Here is an 18,328-nt window from a genome sequence, read left to right on the forward strand (position 1 = left end):
TGAAACCTGGGAGGGCAGAACAGCCGCTCTGTGGACTACCGGGAGCTATGTCCCACTAAAGCAGTCCCTTCCACGCATTCCAGAGCTTGTTCAAGTCGCCGGGCCGTCTGGCTTGCGACCTGTCGGGAACAAGGCGGACCGTAGGGGACAATGGCGGGTTGTTTGTGTGCCCTTAGCAATCCCTGGCGGATAAACATACGGGGAGCTTCTTATTAATGGACATAAGATAACAGCGCTGTTCGATTCCGCAGTAGCGTGTCTGTCGTTGCTCGCCGCTTTATTCTACCGCAACAGTGGATTAAAAAGAAGACCAGTCTAAAATGTATACACGGAGATATCCGCACATACAATACCGCCGGTGTTACGTATGTCTCGGAGGAACCCTTCGACAGCTTACCGTGGCGGTGCATCCGGATCCTCCGCTTCCGTAATCCTCGGGCGAGACTGGTCTGATAGTAACGGCGTAGTTTAGTAAGCATTCCCGAAAAACTTATGGCCTCGTTATAGATGACAACGATTCATCTCAAGTTGCTTCCACACCGTGTAATCAGCCGACAGGGAGTGGGGCGGTAGGCCAAGAGAGTGACGAAGACACTCCCGGACCGTCGCGGGCTACTACGCCATCCACTAGCGCCCGCAGCGAGGAGGAATCTCCGCCCCTTGAGGTCAGACCGACCCGCTCTCTGAGTTGCACTTTCAGTTTAGAGCGCCGGCTTCTTTCAAGAGAGAACAGTGGAATGACGACTCTCTGAAACACATAAAGAATGCAGTGGTTCTCGTTAACGCCAACGACATTTGCCCATGCCACAGGGACCTCACTTTGTCGTTGATAATGACTTGTTGTATCGGGTCGCTGAACATGAGGGGAAGGTCGGAAGTTGTTGCTAATCCCGCGGACCTACCGGCGGCAGGTTTGCGAAGTTAGCACACTCCCACCTTCTTGGAGGCCATCTCGCCCGATAAAACATTAGAGCGAATTAAGCTCCGCTTTTTCTGGCCGGGATTAATGAGGAGGTTCGCGCTTTTGCATTTCCTGTCCGGAATGTCAACTGCGGCAAATTCCTAGGAGGACCGTGCTCCTCTGATTCCCCTTCCCCTTATTGACGTTCCCTTTGATAGGATTGGGGTTGACATAGTAGGACCCCTAGAACCCTCAGCCCGAGGATATAAATATATACTCGTCCTCGTGGATTATGCTACCCGATTCCCTGAAGCCGTTCCGTTGCGCTCGGCTACCACAAAAAATATTGCACGGGAACTAGTAGGAGTCTTTTCGCGAGTAGGCATTCCTAGAGAAGTCCTGACGGACCAAGGAACGCCTTTTACCTCGGAAACGCTCAAGGAGACTGCCAAGTTACTGAAAATAAAGCATTTAAAGACCTCGTGTATCATCCTCAAACCGATGGCCTAGTGGAGAGATTTAATCAAACTCTCAAGCAAATGCTACGTAAGGTAGTCAGCAAGGATGGGAGGGATTGGGACCAACTCCTCCCCCTTGTCCTCTTTGCATATCGGGAAGTTCCTCAAGCCTCTACGGGGTTCTCTCCATTTGAATTACTGTACGGAAGACAACCCCGGGGTTTATTGGATATTTTAAAAGAGGGCTGGGAAGGGGAGGCACAGCCCTCCACTAATATTTTGGAATATATCGCCCAATTGCGCGGTAGATTTGATGCAATAAGACCGATTCTAAAAGTCATATAGAGAGGCGCAATCAGCACAGGCCCGCCTTTATGACCGTGGTACGACTCTCCGGGAGTTCCAACCGGGGGATCGCGTCATGGTATTGGTACCAACTTCTCACTCTAAACTGCTCGCCCATTGGCTAGGACCATCAGAAATTAAGGAAAGGAAGGGATTGGTTGACTATTTGGTGAAACAGCCCAATCGCCGACCAGCTGAGCGAATATATCATGTAAACCTGCTGAAACCGTGGAAGGAGAGGGTCCCGATCCCTCCTCCGGACAGCCCTGCTCTCTCTTGCGAAGTAAGTTCCCTTAATTTCGGCGAGCAGCTATCCCCCAGGCAGAAACAAGAGCTCGAAGCAGCTATCCGCTCTGTCCCAGAGGTGGTAAGTGAAAAACCCGGTCGGACCTCTCTGATTGCGCATGACATATTGACTGACCGGGGTGATCGTCCGTGGCGACCCTACAGACTCCGGAGGCAAAGAAAGTAGAAGTGGAACTGGAAATCAAGCGAATGCTGGCACTAGGAGTAATCGAGGAAAGTAGTAGTCCCTGGTCCAGTCCCATCGTCTTGATTGCTAAGCCTGACGGCAGTTGGAGGTTTTGCAATGACTTCCGTCGGCAACCAAGTTTCCAGATTTGATGCTTATCCCATGCCTCGCGTGGATGACCTCCTCGAGACTGGGACCAGCCAAATTCTTGACTACACTTGACATGACAAAGGGGTACTGGCAGGGTCCTTTAGCGGAGTCCGCGAAGGAAAAAACCGCGTTTAGCACTCCTAGCGGACACTGGCAGTATCGTGTCCTTCCATTCGGGTTACAGGGGCCTGCGACTTTTCAGCGTCTGGTGGACAAAGTGCTCCGGCCCCATAACTCGTTCTGTGCTGCCTATCTGGATGGCGTCGTCATCTATTCCAGCACCTGGAAGGAACACATACAGCAGGTCACAGCAGTATTACGGACACTGGGAGAGGCGGGCTCGAATCAACCCCAAGAAATGTTTCTTTGGATTGAGGAAGCCAAATATTTGGGCTACCTAGTGGGCGGGTACTGTGAGGCCACAGTGTTCCAAGTTGCAAGCCATAATGGCCTGGCCCGTCCGCAAACCAAGCGGCAAGTCCAATCCTTTCTCGGTTTGGCCGGGTACTACCGCCGGTTTGTGCCTCGCTTCTCCGAGAGAGAGGCGCCCTTGACCGACTTGACAAAGAAAAGAGCTCCTAATACGGTGGTATGGTCTGATAAAGCGGGGGCTGCATTCAGTGACTTAAAAGGGCTCTGACTTCAGCACCTATCTTGATCTCCCCTAACTTCTCTCTCCCTTTTATCCTCCAGGCGGACGCCGGACACAGGCTTGGGTGCCGTGTTGAGCCAAAGCGTCGGCGGTGTTGAACACCCGTTATGTACCTGAGCGGAAACTGTTGGACAGGGAGACCAGGTACGCGGCGGTGGAGAAAGAGGCTCTGGCGATCAAATGGGCAGTAACTCAGCTGCGGTACTACCTCTTGGGTCGCGTGTTCACTCTGGTGACGGATCATGCACCTCTGAAGTGGATGGGCCCTTCACAGGGAGTCGAATCCACGGGTCACGAGGTGGTTTCTTGACCTGCAGCAGTACAAGTATACGCTCGTTCATCGACAGGGGTCTCTTCATGCCAACGCCGATGCCCTCTCCGGGCCCACGACCTCGGTGCAGGTCGCCCGACCCACGGGTCTGGGCTGAGGGGAGTCTTGTCACACTACGTGTGCATGGGAAGCAGCTGAAGGGCTTAGGAAATACTGTTTATACATCTGCCCAGGGGGGGGTGCACTGCGCTCTTTCTGAGTTCTCTGCAGGTCTTACCCGGAAATCCCACCAGGAGCCGCCATTTCCAGGAAGGACACATCACTTCCGGTTCCGGCCCCAAGAATGAGGTCACTTCCGGTTCCGGCCCCAAGGATGATGTCACTTCCAGTTCCGGCCCAGAGGACGACATCATTTCCGCCCTCTGTGCTATAAAGCTCACTGCCTTGGCTTAGGCAGGCAGTTCTGTTTTGGACTCTGTTGTGTAAACAACTATTACAATGCCTCAAAGACTTTTGCAGCCGGGAAACCGTAATAAACGGGTGGCTGCCCCAAACCTTTCCGCGTCTCTGGTCTCCACTTATTACACTGTATATAACCTTTATTCCAGACCAACTAAGAGCTAATCTGTTTTTTCCTGCAAATACAACAGAATTATTGGTGTATTTGGTAATGTTTTTTCATTGCCTTTTTTGCTTATGTCTTTATTAGTAATTACCTTGAACTATCCATCCATCCATCATCCAACCCGCTATATCTTAACTACAGGGTCACGGGGTCTGCTGGAGCCAATCCCAGCCAACATAGGGCACAAGGCAGGAAAGAAACCCCGGTTGGGGCGCCAGCCCAGCACAGGGCCCTTGAACTAATACTCAAATTCTAACAGGAATGTTTCTAGGTATGCTTTGGATCGCTGTCCTGCTAGATATCCAACTATGAAGGTATGCTTTGGATCGCTGTCCTGCTAGATATCCAACTATTATATCCATTCTTAGTAATATGACAAAGGAAACCAGTTCATCTAAAATCTCTTGATATTTGATGGAGTCCATGATGTCCTAAGAGGATTGCCAAAGAGTTTGGAAGAATAACCATTTCATAACATCACAGATAAACGACCATGTTTCACTACTATGTTTGGTAGTTGAGTATAAATAACATTGTTTAGTGGTGTGGTGCTTCTTATTGAGATGTTTATTTTTCCAACAAATATTTCAATAATAATCTCAGTTCAGTCATTTCCTAATGCATGATACTGAATCCACCTTTCTTGCAGACACAATTCTAATTCTTTTATCTTGTTTTCTATTCTGCTTCCTCCATTGATTTTGTCATCTGGTGCACTGTGAAACTGCCAGTCTTCTTTCAGTAAAGCAGATTTAATTAGTTTATGCTTCTTATTTCTTTTTTCAGTGAAGCAGATTTAACCAGTTTATGTTTCTTATTTTTTCTTTATTTTTTAATTCTGAAACCAGGGGCATCTCATCTAACTTTTAAACCTTTCCAGCAGCTATCCTCCTGTTTTTCAGGCCTCTAAACGAAGAGATGGTACTGGTTTTTCGCTCACTGCCTACCAGATACTTGTTATTCCTGATAATTTTTTTTTATTTGAATTTCATTCTGTGCAAATAACTTTCATTTTAGCCTGCTTCTTATTGTAATCCCCAATCCCCATACTCTTCCTCCTTACCCTCTTAATCCTTATCAGAATTTACTGATTATAATCATCTCTTTATTAGTTTCGCACTTCTTTCTTTATATCAGTTTCCCCACTCATTTCCATATACTTTCATCCTTGTAGAGTTCTTAGCGTTACGTTTATCAAGAAAAAAAATCATTAAAAAATGTTATTATCGTTATTAACACCTAAATATCAAAATGGCAATATAAACATAGTAGAATAGGTATGTATTGTGTCCACTGCTGTAATGATGCAGATTTAGAACACCCTTTGTGTTATATTTTTGGAGACGGTCTCCAAAAAATACCAGATGTTGCAGTCAGGAAAGGCATATTTCTTTGCACATTTTTTCTTTTTTTTTTTACAATTTTTTTTTCGTTCTTCACTTTAAGAATATCTGTGAATACACCAAACACAGATGTTAAAGGATTAGGAGTGACTGTGACACCAAAGCTGTCTGATAGGTTGTCAAAGATTTTTGTTCAGAATGATGTTAATTTGGTGCAGGCCCAAAACATGTGGCCCAATGACGCTTGAGCTAGATTGCAACATTCACAGGTTAAATCTTACCCTGGATACATTTTGGACAATTTAAAACATGATAAAATGTGCTTGATAACACGTTTTAAGTTGAATGAATGAATACTTTGTGCATATGGAGCTGGAGTTTATTCAGTGCAAGACTGCCTTCCACTACTTTTCTGAAATATTAAGTGAAAGGTCTTTTCCCCACCATATCTTGGGATCTTTGAAAGGAAAGGATTTTAAAATATTTCTACAAATTGTAAAGATGCTATTCGAGTCTTCAAGACTGCTCAATATTTCTTCTGAAATAGAAATAGGTGGGAGAAAAATTGTTTCTACGTTTCTAACTTGAAAGTAGTGAAAAAATTGTGTTGATGAGAAGTTACATTTGAAGCTTAATTGTTCATAGGATACAAAGACGTTATCTAAGTACAAATCTCAAGTGTTTTAATCCCAGACATTTTCCAAACATTGAATACTGTGTTTTTTAAAGAGAGTAGAAAAAGGTGGTTGTCATGTAGAGGTGCAAAAGATAAAAGCTCCTCTGGCTTAAAATGATTCCCACATTGGTAACATATTCTGAGTGAATGATGGGCAACTGGATTATTAGTGCATTGACAGTAATTTGTATTTACTGGGGGCACAACACATGGAATATAAGGAAGTACAGTAATCCCTCGCTATATCGCGCTTTGACTTTCGCGGTTTCACTCTATCGCGGATTTTAAATGTAAGCACATCTAAACATATATCACAGATTTTTCTGGTTCGCTTTCACGGACAATGGGTCTTTTAATTTAGGTTACATGCTTCCTCAGTTTGATTGCCCAGTTGATTTCATACAAGGGACGCTATTGGCGGATAACTTAGAAGTTACCCAATCAGAGCATGTATTGCATATTAACTAAAACTCCTCAATGCTATAAGATATGCTTCCCGCGCTGTGCTTGTTTGCTTCTCTCTATCTTTCTCGCTCTCTCTGCCTGACGGAGGGGGTGTGAGCAGAGGGGCTGTTTGCACAGAGGACACGGACGCTCCTCTACAAAATGCCGCTTTATCGCGGTGCTTCTGTATACTTAAAAGCATGTATTGATTTTTTGATTGTTTGCTTTTCTTTGCAGCTCTCTGACATTCTCTGCTCCTGACGCTCCTTTATGACGGTGCTCCTTTGAAGATAAGATATGTTTGCTTTCTTTTAATTGTGAGAAAGAACTGTCATCTCTGTCTTGTCATGGAGCACAGTTTAAACGTTTGACTAAAGGGTGTTATTTCATGTCTAGAGGGCTCTAATAATGTTAACAGGGTGGGAGAGTTTATAAGGGCTTAAAATATATAAAAATAACCACACAAACATATGGTTTCTACTTCGCGGATTTTCACCTATCGCGGGGGGGTCTGGAACGCAACCCCCGCGATCGAGGAGGGATTACTGTACTGCAATATTTTAATTCTATTGTAGACCAGGCTTGTGTATACAGTCGATCTGTGTTGGTGCCCAGGGGCCTCATCCATAACGCCATGTGTAGAATTCACAGTATAACATGGCGTACAGACAAAAGCGGAAATGTGCTTACACACAAAAAAATCCAGATGCCTAAATCTGTGCTAACGCCAACTTCCACGTTCTTCTGCTACATAAATCCCGGTCAGTGTGAAAAGTAACGCATGTGTACGTGCCTGCTGCTTCACTCCAACTCCTCCCAGAATTACGCTTCTTTGAATATGCAAATCAACATAAATAGCCCTTAAGCTCAACGTTCTGTAAAAAGGCAATGGCAAAAGCACAAGGGTAAATAGAAGAATTTCAGCGAATACCAAGTGGAGGAAAGGAAAAACATACTATAAGCTAGTTTAAACAGTGGTATAAACAACAAAAGGAAGTTGATCAAGTGACATAGAGTGTCGGAGAAACTCAAAAGCTCAAGTTCACAAAGTTGCACAGTGCCCGAAATAAAAAAAAAGTTGTCAGATATCAAAGTCGGCATGAAAAGGTGTCAAATGAAAGCTTAAGGTACAGAGAAAAAAAATTTGCACATAGTGGGGAAAAAAACATGAAATTTCCACTTTAATCACGTAGTTTATTTTGTAATTAAATTAGAACATCATAAACTTCATCTTTAAATCGTTTAATTTACTAGTTTCTCAAATCCCATTGTAAATAAAATAGCATGTTAAATGCCTGGTTTTGTATTTGATCTTCTATGTGCTCTATGTATCTGAATCAGTACGTTCTTCCGGGCATTCACTTCCTCCGACAGGACACAGAATCCATTACATTCATGATATTACAGCTCTCTGAATAATTAAAATACTGAGATGTATACTTGATATCATTTTCATGATGATAGGAGTTAGATGGGAACACGGTGGCGCAATTATTGTTCATGCCTCATGTAAGATGCTTGCTGCGCTGTGCGAGATCTTCGATTCCTGTCCTTGCTTTTCTTTCTCTAAATACCCAATCGCCACACACCCAATCGCCACACAATCAGCTCTGTAATAGACGTTACGTCATCTGTAAGCTTAGAACGCAGATTCTTCAAAACATTTAAGGATCATTGAAATATCTTCGTAGTACATGTTTAATTATTCTATCCATCTATCCTTCTAGTTTCGCACCAGTCCCAGCAAGAAATACAGCGCAAGGCAGAACAATCTGTGAATGGAGCGCCAGCTCCTCGCTAGCGCTGTGGCACCGCGTCCTCATGTTTAATTATTAACAATATAGATTATTTAAATGAAGTTAAAGTTTTATCTGTATAACATAAACATATTTTGCTGCATTTCATCTTGTCATCATATGTAAATACAGTACGCGCTTTATAAAGTGGCTCAGGTTGTGCAATATTATAACTGTGTTGCAAGTTTACAGTTACTTATAGGTACAAACAGTTCTACAAGGAGCCCTTGATTGACTGATTGAGTGTGTTTATAGTTCTTGGGATGAAACGATTTCTGAACCACAAGGAAAGGATCTGAAGCGTTTGCTGTATGAGAGCAGTTCAATAGACAGTATGGTTAAATGCAGCGTGTGCTAGATGCTGTATACCGATAATTCTCTTTCCAGTCAGCTGCTGTAGAGCAGTGACTCCCCACTCAGATACAGTGATATAAATACTCCGAGTGGTGCAGTGAGAGTAATATGGATAAAGATGATCCGCTGTGGCAACCCCTAACGGGGGCAGCTGAAAGAAGAAGAAGAAGAAGGTGCAGTGAGAGTAACAACGCTAAAACAGCTATGGTATTTGGAATAGTTTGGCCATTCCATGGACCATTATATCGTTACAGGTTAATTACAATCAGATGCATTAAACTAATAAACAATATGCGGTTAATTTCAGTGTATTTATAAAGCCACGTCAGGGATGTGAATCTAACATTGGAACAGTAGCACTGCTTTGATGCTGGGTGCCGCCAGTTTGTAAAACCAAGTGGAGAACTTGCGTACGCCAGGGTTGGAGCTACCGTGAAAATGTGTGTGGCTTTACGCCAAGTTTAAGTTTTATACATCGCGATTTGAGCGGGGAAACGTTCGTACGCAATATTTTTGTGCATATGCACCGTTTATACATGAGGCCCCAGGTCTTTATGGCCTATATATTTTCCGACCACTAAAAAAAGTTAAAGTTAGGCACTGCCATGCCCCCTTCAGCTTTAGGTTGTTCTAGAGTTGCCCTTTGGATGCATGGATGTTTCGAATTCCAAATAAATTAGGTTATGATTGAATCTAAATTCATTAAAAAAGACTTGTTAATGTATATGGAGATGCTTTGAAATTGAAAAAGAAGCTTGGGAAGGATGTTCATCTTGACTGTGTTATTTTTACCTGCTAATAGTGTGAGATTAAATTCACATCCTGTTTAAATTTCCCCATTCAGACAGAAAATGTTTGTTGACAAACAGCTTTATATTTACTTGTGATATTCACCCTTTGGTATTTAAACTGATCTGCTAAGGTAAATGGGAAGGTATCCAGTCCGGTGCTTTCCTTCTTTGAAGTGAGTTTATAGAGTCTAGTAATTCTGAGAATGTCAGAGGTTTATCCAATTCTATTGCACTAACAGTAGCTAACTGTGTATCTGTAATGGAACAAAACATTCATTGGATTGTGTCTTATCTTCTTTAAACTGAGTAGAATATAAGGACTTGTACTATTTTCTGAATGTGTGGGTTATATTCTTTGCACATTGTTCTTATATTTTTTTTTCTGTTGTTTGTACATGAGAGGGTAGAATTTTAGTCCCTGATCCGCATGGTCAATGCACAATTTACATTATTGCGGGCTACCAGAGCTCTGGTCTTAGTGACTTTCAAATTTCGTCCGACATGAACATTGATAATCTCCACATTGTGAATAGTGCTTAGGGGGTTAATGGTTTGCTTATTTTTGAACTTGATCTCAACTATTTTGCCATCATCACAAAGTTACCATTGCACCAAGGTAAAGCTTCAATGACTGAATTAACCAAGTATATCACGGCAGTTTAGTATTACAGTGCAATATCATTCATCGGTTTCACTTTATATGTCAACATGACCAATTCACATCATAATCACTATAACTTGCTTCAAGAAATGGTTTCGTTTCAGTTTGTTCCAAAACTGCCTTTACGGCTTTATGTTTCTCATTTGGTTTTCACTGAAGGATCCACCCCACTCATGAATATCACTACCAAAAAGTGGTAGAAAGCACTATTTTTATCCACTAGATGACAGCAGAATACTGTTCTGAGTTATTCAGGCTTAATTTTATAAAGCCTATCATTACATGTTTCCCAGAGACTGACTTGAGTTTACCCGTAATTACATAGAATTCCTAGCCTAAGTCGTGCTTGGGGTTAACACCAAGGAGGTTAAAGGACTTTTGTCTCCCTGCATCACCTAAAACATTCACTTTTTTTGTTTCTTTAGCCTCTTCCAGATGGTTTTGCCCAGCAGCTCAAGCAGGTACAGCACAATTCCTCAAAGTCTGCCTTCGTAAAGCTATTGCCAGTTCAGCACAGAGCTCCAAGAAGATAGCTCTTGGAAATCAAAATCGACTTAGCCATTCATCATCATCTAGAAATATGTGCTCATTTCTATTTCTTCCACTTGCGATGTCTTCTAACACGTTAAAGTAGCTATGGTATTTGGAATAATTTGGCCATTCCGTGAACCATTATATTGTTACAGTTAAATGATACTTAATTAATTTTGTTGCATTTAATAAAGCCTGCATCAAGGATGCAAATCTGAAAAAAAAAGACAGACCACACAGGAACAGTAGCACTGCTCTGAAGCTGGGTGCTGCCAGCATGCAAAACCGAGCAGAAAAGTGTGTAATTAAGGTGTGATGCTGCCGTGAAAATGTGCATGGCTTTACTCCAAGTATGGTTTTTATACATCTCGAAATGAACGTGGAAACAGATGGACTGACGGGTATTCTTTGACTTGCCACTGACTGGGTCTTCATTCTTCTCAACATTTCTACAAAACCTGTAAATCCTTGTTCTCTACTTTCCTGTTGCCACACATCTCATCTCTTTTCAACACTGTACACAGGTGCCCCTCCTGTAGGCTTCAAGATTTTGAAAAAGGCCTCTCTCATTGCACCAACTATTTGTCCTATGTTGAAGAGTGTGGAATGCATAGTTCAAAACTTTCCATGGGTGCCATTCAACGTTTTGTTCAGGCTCTTGTCTCAGCTTAACTTCTTCAACTCTTTTCCAGCAGACCTAACATCACCTTCTAAAAGACCTATCTAGCTTGTCCAGAATGCAGATATTGTTGTTGTTTCCTTGTTTCATCAACACTGGTCCTCCATGTTTGCTCCTAAAAAAATCTAATTTTTGGTGTTTCCTTATATCTAATTAAGAAGACCATTCTGCTTTCGGTTTTGATTGCTTGGATTGTCCTACCATTCACCATACCTGTGAAATCTGAATGGTGCTTTTAAGATGTCACTTGCACGTTGTAAATGTAAGCTTACTATGACTATCCAAATGGCTCCACTTCTACTGATACTCAGGTACCTCTTGAAAACACAATTACAAACTACTTTGGGACTACTTAGATTTCTTACCACTCTGCACTTTTCCTGTACTAATGTAATGAACCATAAAGCATTATTTTGTGACACTATCATCCATTCTTGGGAATAACTATAGTATTAAACTTCTCTGAGCCAATTTGAATTTTGAAACCTATTACATAAGGGCCTTGTACTTTCTAATCACTCACACTTTACATAATATACTCTGCTAAATAAAAAATATACAACAACAGGAATGGAAACATTTACTCATACACACACATCTACAAATACATAAAACAGAGCCCAAAACAACAGTATCTAGTAAAATACAGATGGCAAAATCAAAGACTACTTCCCAGAACAAGTACAAAATTCATATGGTTTAAAAGCACAGGGAAGAAAACTAAAAAATGAATTAAGACACTTGACTGCTTTTAGTGCCTGCTTCTACTGCTTTAAGACAATGAAAGAAAGAGGGGGAAAAAAATGTGGATGCGAGTCCAATTAGGCTTTCCAATCTAGGAACCAAGACACCTGAACCATTCTATAACATTTCAGTAATTATTACTGCTCTGAGACCGATTTTTTTGATCATAAAATAGGCCAATATGATAGTAACTGACAAGACGAATTACAGAATTTCAATAATTGTGGGTTCCTCTAAAGTGCCTCTTTATCTTACATGTTTTCGAGTTTGGCTCTAGACATTGCTCAAGAAACTGTGGTACACACGCACGCAAACGCAAACACACAGAGACACAAACCCATCAATGAGATATCAATGTTTTAGGTATTAGGGGATCCCAAAACGTCGAGATCCAATGAAAACCAGAGATCAAAATTTTTGATGAATCTAAAGCGTTCGCTACTCCTCCATTGATGATAAGTGGTAGTGGGGGAGGGCGCAAAGCAAAAACACATAACTCACCTATACCAATTTATCACAAACTTTTTTTTTTTATTTATTAAGCTGTAAGTATATGAAACAACTGTAATAAAAATGTAGGTATAACTCCATTAGTTATAAGCAGCACAGCTTTACCTGATGAGAACACACTGGTTTTCAAGACGCTTCCAGAGACATCGATAACATTCATTTGCAATGGCGAAGATGTGTGGGGCAAGTTCTCCAAGGTTATGTTTATTATATAATTCCACTGTGTGACTGTCATACAGGCCAGGAATTGACTTGTATGGATTGACAGAGGCCAAAATTGAGCCTATATAGGTCTGGAAAGAGAGAAGGAGAAAAATAAAAAGTGGCATTAGCAAAGCAATAATTTAAATTGACGTTGTTGAATAAATACACTGCAGCTGCATTTAATCCATGTAAAATCATTTAACTACAGGATCATCATACAACAGGAACATGTTTTCAATGCTACCAGCTTGAGACAATTAAATACAATAGAGTGGGAATTAACATTTGGTATTTGAAATAAAGTTTCAATGGCACAAATGCATGTGTCAGGCCGGATTGCTTTGTAGCAATGTTTTTTCAAATCTTAATCTCATGCCTCTCATCTTGGAAGTTCAAATATAGGTAGAGTTACAATTAAAAAAAAAAAAAAAATCAAAGCAAATCTACACATGAGATGATGCATCGAACACTGAAAGGGAAAGCAATAATGCAGAAAGTGAACATATCCTTCACTCTCTCATCTTCATCAGCATTGTGGGAGAGTGCAAGTTCAGGACAGAGGTTAAGACCACCTGAAAGTATTGATAGCCGCTGTGCTATATGGGACCTTCAAAGCAACAGAAATTTTTCTTACCTTCTCCAGATATGTGCCTCGAGACAATCCTGTCTCAGAGGTCTACAGACAATTCCTTTGATTTCATGCTTGGTTTGTGCTCTGACATGAACTGTCAACTGTGGGACCTTATACAGACAAGTGTGTGCCTTTCCAAATCATGTCCAATCAACTGAATTTACCACAGGTGGACTCCAATTAAGTTGCAGAAACATCTCAAGGATGATCAGAGGAAACAAGATGCATCTGAGCTCAATTTTGAGCTTCATGGCAAAGGCTGTGAATACTTACGTACATGTGCTTTCTCAATTTTTTCATTTTTAATAAATTTGCAAAAATCTCAAGTAAACTTTTTTCACGTAATTATGGGGTGTTGTGTGTAGAATTCTGAGGAAAGAATGTATGGAATCCATTTTGGAATAGGGCTGTAACATAACAAAATGTGGAAAAAGTGATGCGCTGTGAATACTTTCCAGATGCACTGTACATATTTAATCATTCTATCCATCTATCCTTCCAGTGTCGCGCCAGCCCAGCAATAATAGATACAGCACGAGGTAGGATCAATCCATGAACTAGCTAGCGCTGCGGCACCGTGTCCTCACATGTTTAATTATTAGCAATACAGATTATTTAAAGGAAGTTAAAGTTTTACCTGTATATAATATAATTAACATATTTTGCTGCATTTCATCTTAAAAATGATATTGTCATCATATGTAAATACAGTGAACCCTCGTTTATCACGGTTAATCCATTCCAGACTCTACCGTGATAAATGAATTTTTGCGAAGTAGGATTCTTTATTTATAAATCAAATATTTTTGCAGTTAGAGTATAGAAAACCTGTTTACGACCTTCTAAATACGTTTTTTAACATTATTAGAGCCCTCTAGACATGAAATAACACCCTTTAGTCACCATTACACTCGTATTACGCAATATATTAGACAAAATAAGAGAAAATAAGACATATTAGATGTTACAAATATCATATTACTAGGTGCACTCACCTTTTAAGGCGACCGACTTTTATCCTCAATTTTTGTGCGCTCCATGTGTACATCAGGCATGTAAGTGTAGAGAATGAGAACATCAAAATGCCCATTCATAACATCTCCTGAAAACCTAAGTTTTTTTTTTATTCCCTCAAGTGCCTGTCTAAAGTCGTACAATGTCAGCCCGATTCTGTACCGCTAAAGACGGAGTTTCATGCACTAAATAAGCTATAGATGAGAATAAGCAAGCACCACCTCCCCTGATATTTACTACGCGGTGAGGCATTTGTACTCCATCAACATTAATTATTTCCAGAGACATAATTTTGTCTATTTTTCCAGCGCATTACGCACAAAAGCAAGGGAACGATGACAGCACCAGAACTCTGCTCACATCGCGTCACTTCATACCTCAAGCTGCAAGTAGCAAGTCTGTATTAAGCGGAATACCGTTACGCTTTGCACTCACGGGACGGAAGGACAATCCCGAATGCTTTTTTATAGTAGATTATTGTACTGTACATTTAATTGCACACAACCACTAACCTATGAAGGTACGACCTCAGTAGGAGAGCCTTCAGAGGTGGTGCAGTATCTTCAGCAGGTGCGTTATTGTCTTCAGTGAAGAAGTACTAGGCAGTGGGTGTCTGGGTGCGAGGCTGAAGAACATCTTTATAGGCAGTTGCTGGCACTGTCTTTTCATATGCGTGAGGAGGCTTTTGTAGGGTATTTCCATCTTTAATCATATCCAAGAGTTTCACCTTCTCCTGGATAGTAAGCATCTTCCTCCGGTGCTTAGTTTTATTGTCAGAAGGCTTAGAAAAAGCAGCACGTTTAGGAGCCATCGTAGGGCTTAGATAAAAGTTCTCAGAAAGCGCATGCATAGTGATGTAAAAGTGTATGAGAAAAAAATCGCGATAGAGGGAAGCCGCGAAAGTCGAAGCGTGACATAGTGAGGGATCACTGTACGTGCTTTATAAAGTGGTGCAGGTTGTGCAACATTATAACTGTAGTGCAAGTTTACAGTGAGGTGATTGTACTTATAAGTACAAACAGTTCTACAAGGAGCACTTGATGGACCGATTGACTGTGTTTAAAGTTCTTGGGATGAAACTGTTTCTTAACCGCGAGGTCCATACAGGAAAGTCTCCAAAACGTTTTGCAGTGGCTGAGGCAGCATGTGCTTGATGCTGTATCCCGATAATTCTCTTTCCAATCAGCTGCTGCTATGATTCCCCACTCAAATACAGTGATATAAATACTCCGAGTGGTGCAGTAAGAGTGACATGGAAAAAGATGATGCGCTTTGGCAACCCTTAATGTGAGCAGCCGAAAGAAGAAAAAGAAGTTGCAGTGACAGTCACAACACTAAAACAGTTATGGTATTCGGAATACTATGGCTATTCCCCGGACCATTATATTGTTACAGGTTAAATACAAGCAGATGCATTACACTAATCAACAATATGCGGTTAGTTTCAGCGTATTTCTAAAGCTGTGTCAGGAATGTGGATCTGAAAAAGAAAGATTAACCACATAGGAACAGTAGCACTGCTTTGACGCTGGGTGCCGCTAGTCTGCAAAACCGAGCACAGAACTTGCGTACGACAGAGTATGAGGTACCGTGGAAATGTGTGTGGCTTTACGGCAAGTTTAGGATTTATACATCATGATTTGAACGTGGAAACGTTCTTACGCAACATTTCTGTGCGTATGCACCATTTATACATGAGGCCCCAGGTGTTGTATCTCCTCTCTGTAGTGAGTCACATCATTGTGTGATATGAGACCCACCACGGTCGTATCATCCGCAAACTTCACAACCATATTTGTGGCATGGATGGCAGACCAATCGTGCGTAAATAACGTGAAGAGTGCTGGGATGAGCACACAGCCCTGTGGTGTGCCTGTGTTTAGAACCAGTGTGGCTGATGTACGATCTCCAGTTCTAACCACCTGAGGCCTGTTGGTGAGAAATCTTTGGAGGAATCAGTAAACTTATGAATTTAAATCAATTTAAATGAATTTAATCAACCTCTTTTGGAGAAGCACTTGGGCTTTTGCCTATTATTTTGCTCTATTAGTAAGGTTATACATTTAACCCAGCAACAGGGGATGCACAAACCAGTGTGTTTTTTCGTGCTGGTCCCAAGCCCGGATAAATGGGGAGGGTTAAGTCAGGAAGGGCATCCGGCGTAACATTTTGCCAAAAGCAATATGCAGACAACAATACAAATTTCCATATTGGATCGGTCGAGCCCCGGGTTAACAACGACCAGCACCAGTACTATTAGCCAACAGGGTGCTGGCGGAAATTGGGCTACTGTTGTCCAAAGAAAGAGAAGAAGAGGGGGGAGGAGGAGAGGAGGAAGGTAAAGACAGTGGAACTGAGGGTAGGAACTTTGAATGTTGGCAGTATGACTGGCAAGGGGAGAGAGTTAGCAGATATGATGGAGAGAAGGAATGTTGCTATATTGTGTGTGCAAAAGACTAAATGGAAAGGGTGTAAGGCCAAGTGGATCGGAGGTGGTTTCAAATTGTTCTATCATGGTGTGGATAGGAGGAGAAATGGGGTACGAGTTATTATGAAGGAACAGTATAACAAGAGTGTTTTGGAAGTGAAAAGAATGTCAGACAGAGTAATGATTATGAAGCTGGAAATGGGGGGTGTGATAATGAATGTTGTTGGTGCATATGCCCCTCAAGTTGGGTGTGCGCTAGATGAGAAAGATGGATTTCTGGCGTGAGTTGGATGAAGTGATGAACAGTGTACCCAAGGAACAGAAAGTGGTGATTGGAGTGGATTTCAATGGACATGTCGGTAAAGGGAACAGAGAAGACGTGTAGGTGATGGGTATGTATGGTGTCAAGGAGAGGAATGAAGAAGGTCAGACGATAGTGGATTTTGCCAAAGGGATAGACATGGCTGAGGTGAATACATATTTTAAGAAGAGGGAGGAACATAGGGTGACGTACAAGAATGGAGGAAGATGCACACAGTAGATTACATCCTATGCAGAAGAGTCAATCTGAAGGAGATTGAAGACTGCAAAGTGGTGGCAGGGGAAAGTGTGGCTAAGCAGCATAGGATGGTGGTCTGTAGGATGACACTGATGCGCAAGAAGAGGAAGAGAGTGAGAGCAGAGCAAAGGATTAAATGGTGGAAGATAAAAAAAGGAAGACTACAAGGTTGAGTTTAGGGAGGAGGCGAGACAAGCACTGGGTGGCAGGGAAGAGTTACCAGACAGCTGGGAAACTACAGCAGATGTAGTAAGGGTGACAGCAAGACGGGTGCTTGGTGTGACATCTGGACAGAGGAAGGAGGAAAAGGAAACCTGGTGGTGGAATGGGGAAGTACAGGAGAGTATACAGAGAAAGAGGATGGCGAAGAAGAAATGGGATAGTCAGAGAGATGCAGAAAGTAGACAAAAGTACAAGGAGATAAGGCACAAGGTGAAGAGAGAGGTGACGAAGGATAAAGAAAAGGTGTATAAAGAGTTGTATGAGAGGTTGGACACTAAAGATAAAGATAGAAATATACTCACAAGTGAGGAGAGTATGTTGAGCAAACAGAAAGAGTACTTTGAGAGGCTGATGAATGAAGAGAACTAGAGATAGAGAAGATTAGATGATGTGCAGATAGTGAATCAGGAAGTGCAACGGATTAGCAAGGAGGAAGTAAGGACAGCAATGAAGAGGATGGAAAAAAAAGAAAGGCCGTTGGTCCAGATGACATACCTGTGGACGCATGGAGGTGTTTAGGACAGATGGCAGTGGAGTTTTTAGCCAGATTGTTCATGGAAAAGTATAGAGAAGGCCAGAAGGAGTTGCAGTGTGTCTTTGTTGACTTAGAGAAAGAATATGACAGGGTGCCTTGAGAGGAGTTGTGGTATTGTATGAGAAAGTCAGGATTGACAGAGAAGTACTTAAGATTTGTACAGGATATGTACAAGAGAAGTGTGAGAGTCTGCGGTAGGAGTGGAAGATGCATTCAAGGTGGAGGTGGGATTACATCAGGGATCGGCTCTGAGCCCTTTTTTTATTTGCAATGGTGATGGACAGGTTGACAGTCAAGATTAGACAGGAGTCCCTGTGGTCTATGATGTTTGC

At 41.9% G+C, this 18,328-nt stretch overlaps 1 protein-coding gene across 2 annotated transcripts in view; it reads right to left on the reverse strand.

Annotated features, from left to right (window-relative positions):
* myo10 (myosin X) overlaps positions 1-18,328 on the reverse strand; it is a 408,709-nt gene that overhangs the window by 157,236 nt on the left and 233,145 nt on the right. For both annotated transcript variants that reach the window (XM_039754892.1, XM_039754893.1), the window contains exon 4: positions 12,509-12,696. In XM_039754892.1, the coding sequence (XP_039610826.1) occupies positions 12,509-12,696 (188 nt within the window). The remainder of the gene's footprint in view (positions 1-12,508; positions 12,697-18,328) is intronic.

The sequence above is a fragment of the Polypterus senegalus genome, chromosome 5 (assembly GCF_016835505.1).
Source record: "Polypterus senegalus isolate Bchr_013 chromosome 5, ASM1683550v1, whole genome shotgun sequence".
Lineage (NCBI taxonomy): Eukaryota > Metazoa > Chordata > Cladistia > Polypteriformes > Polypteridae > Polypterus > Polypterus senegalus.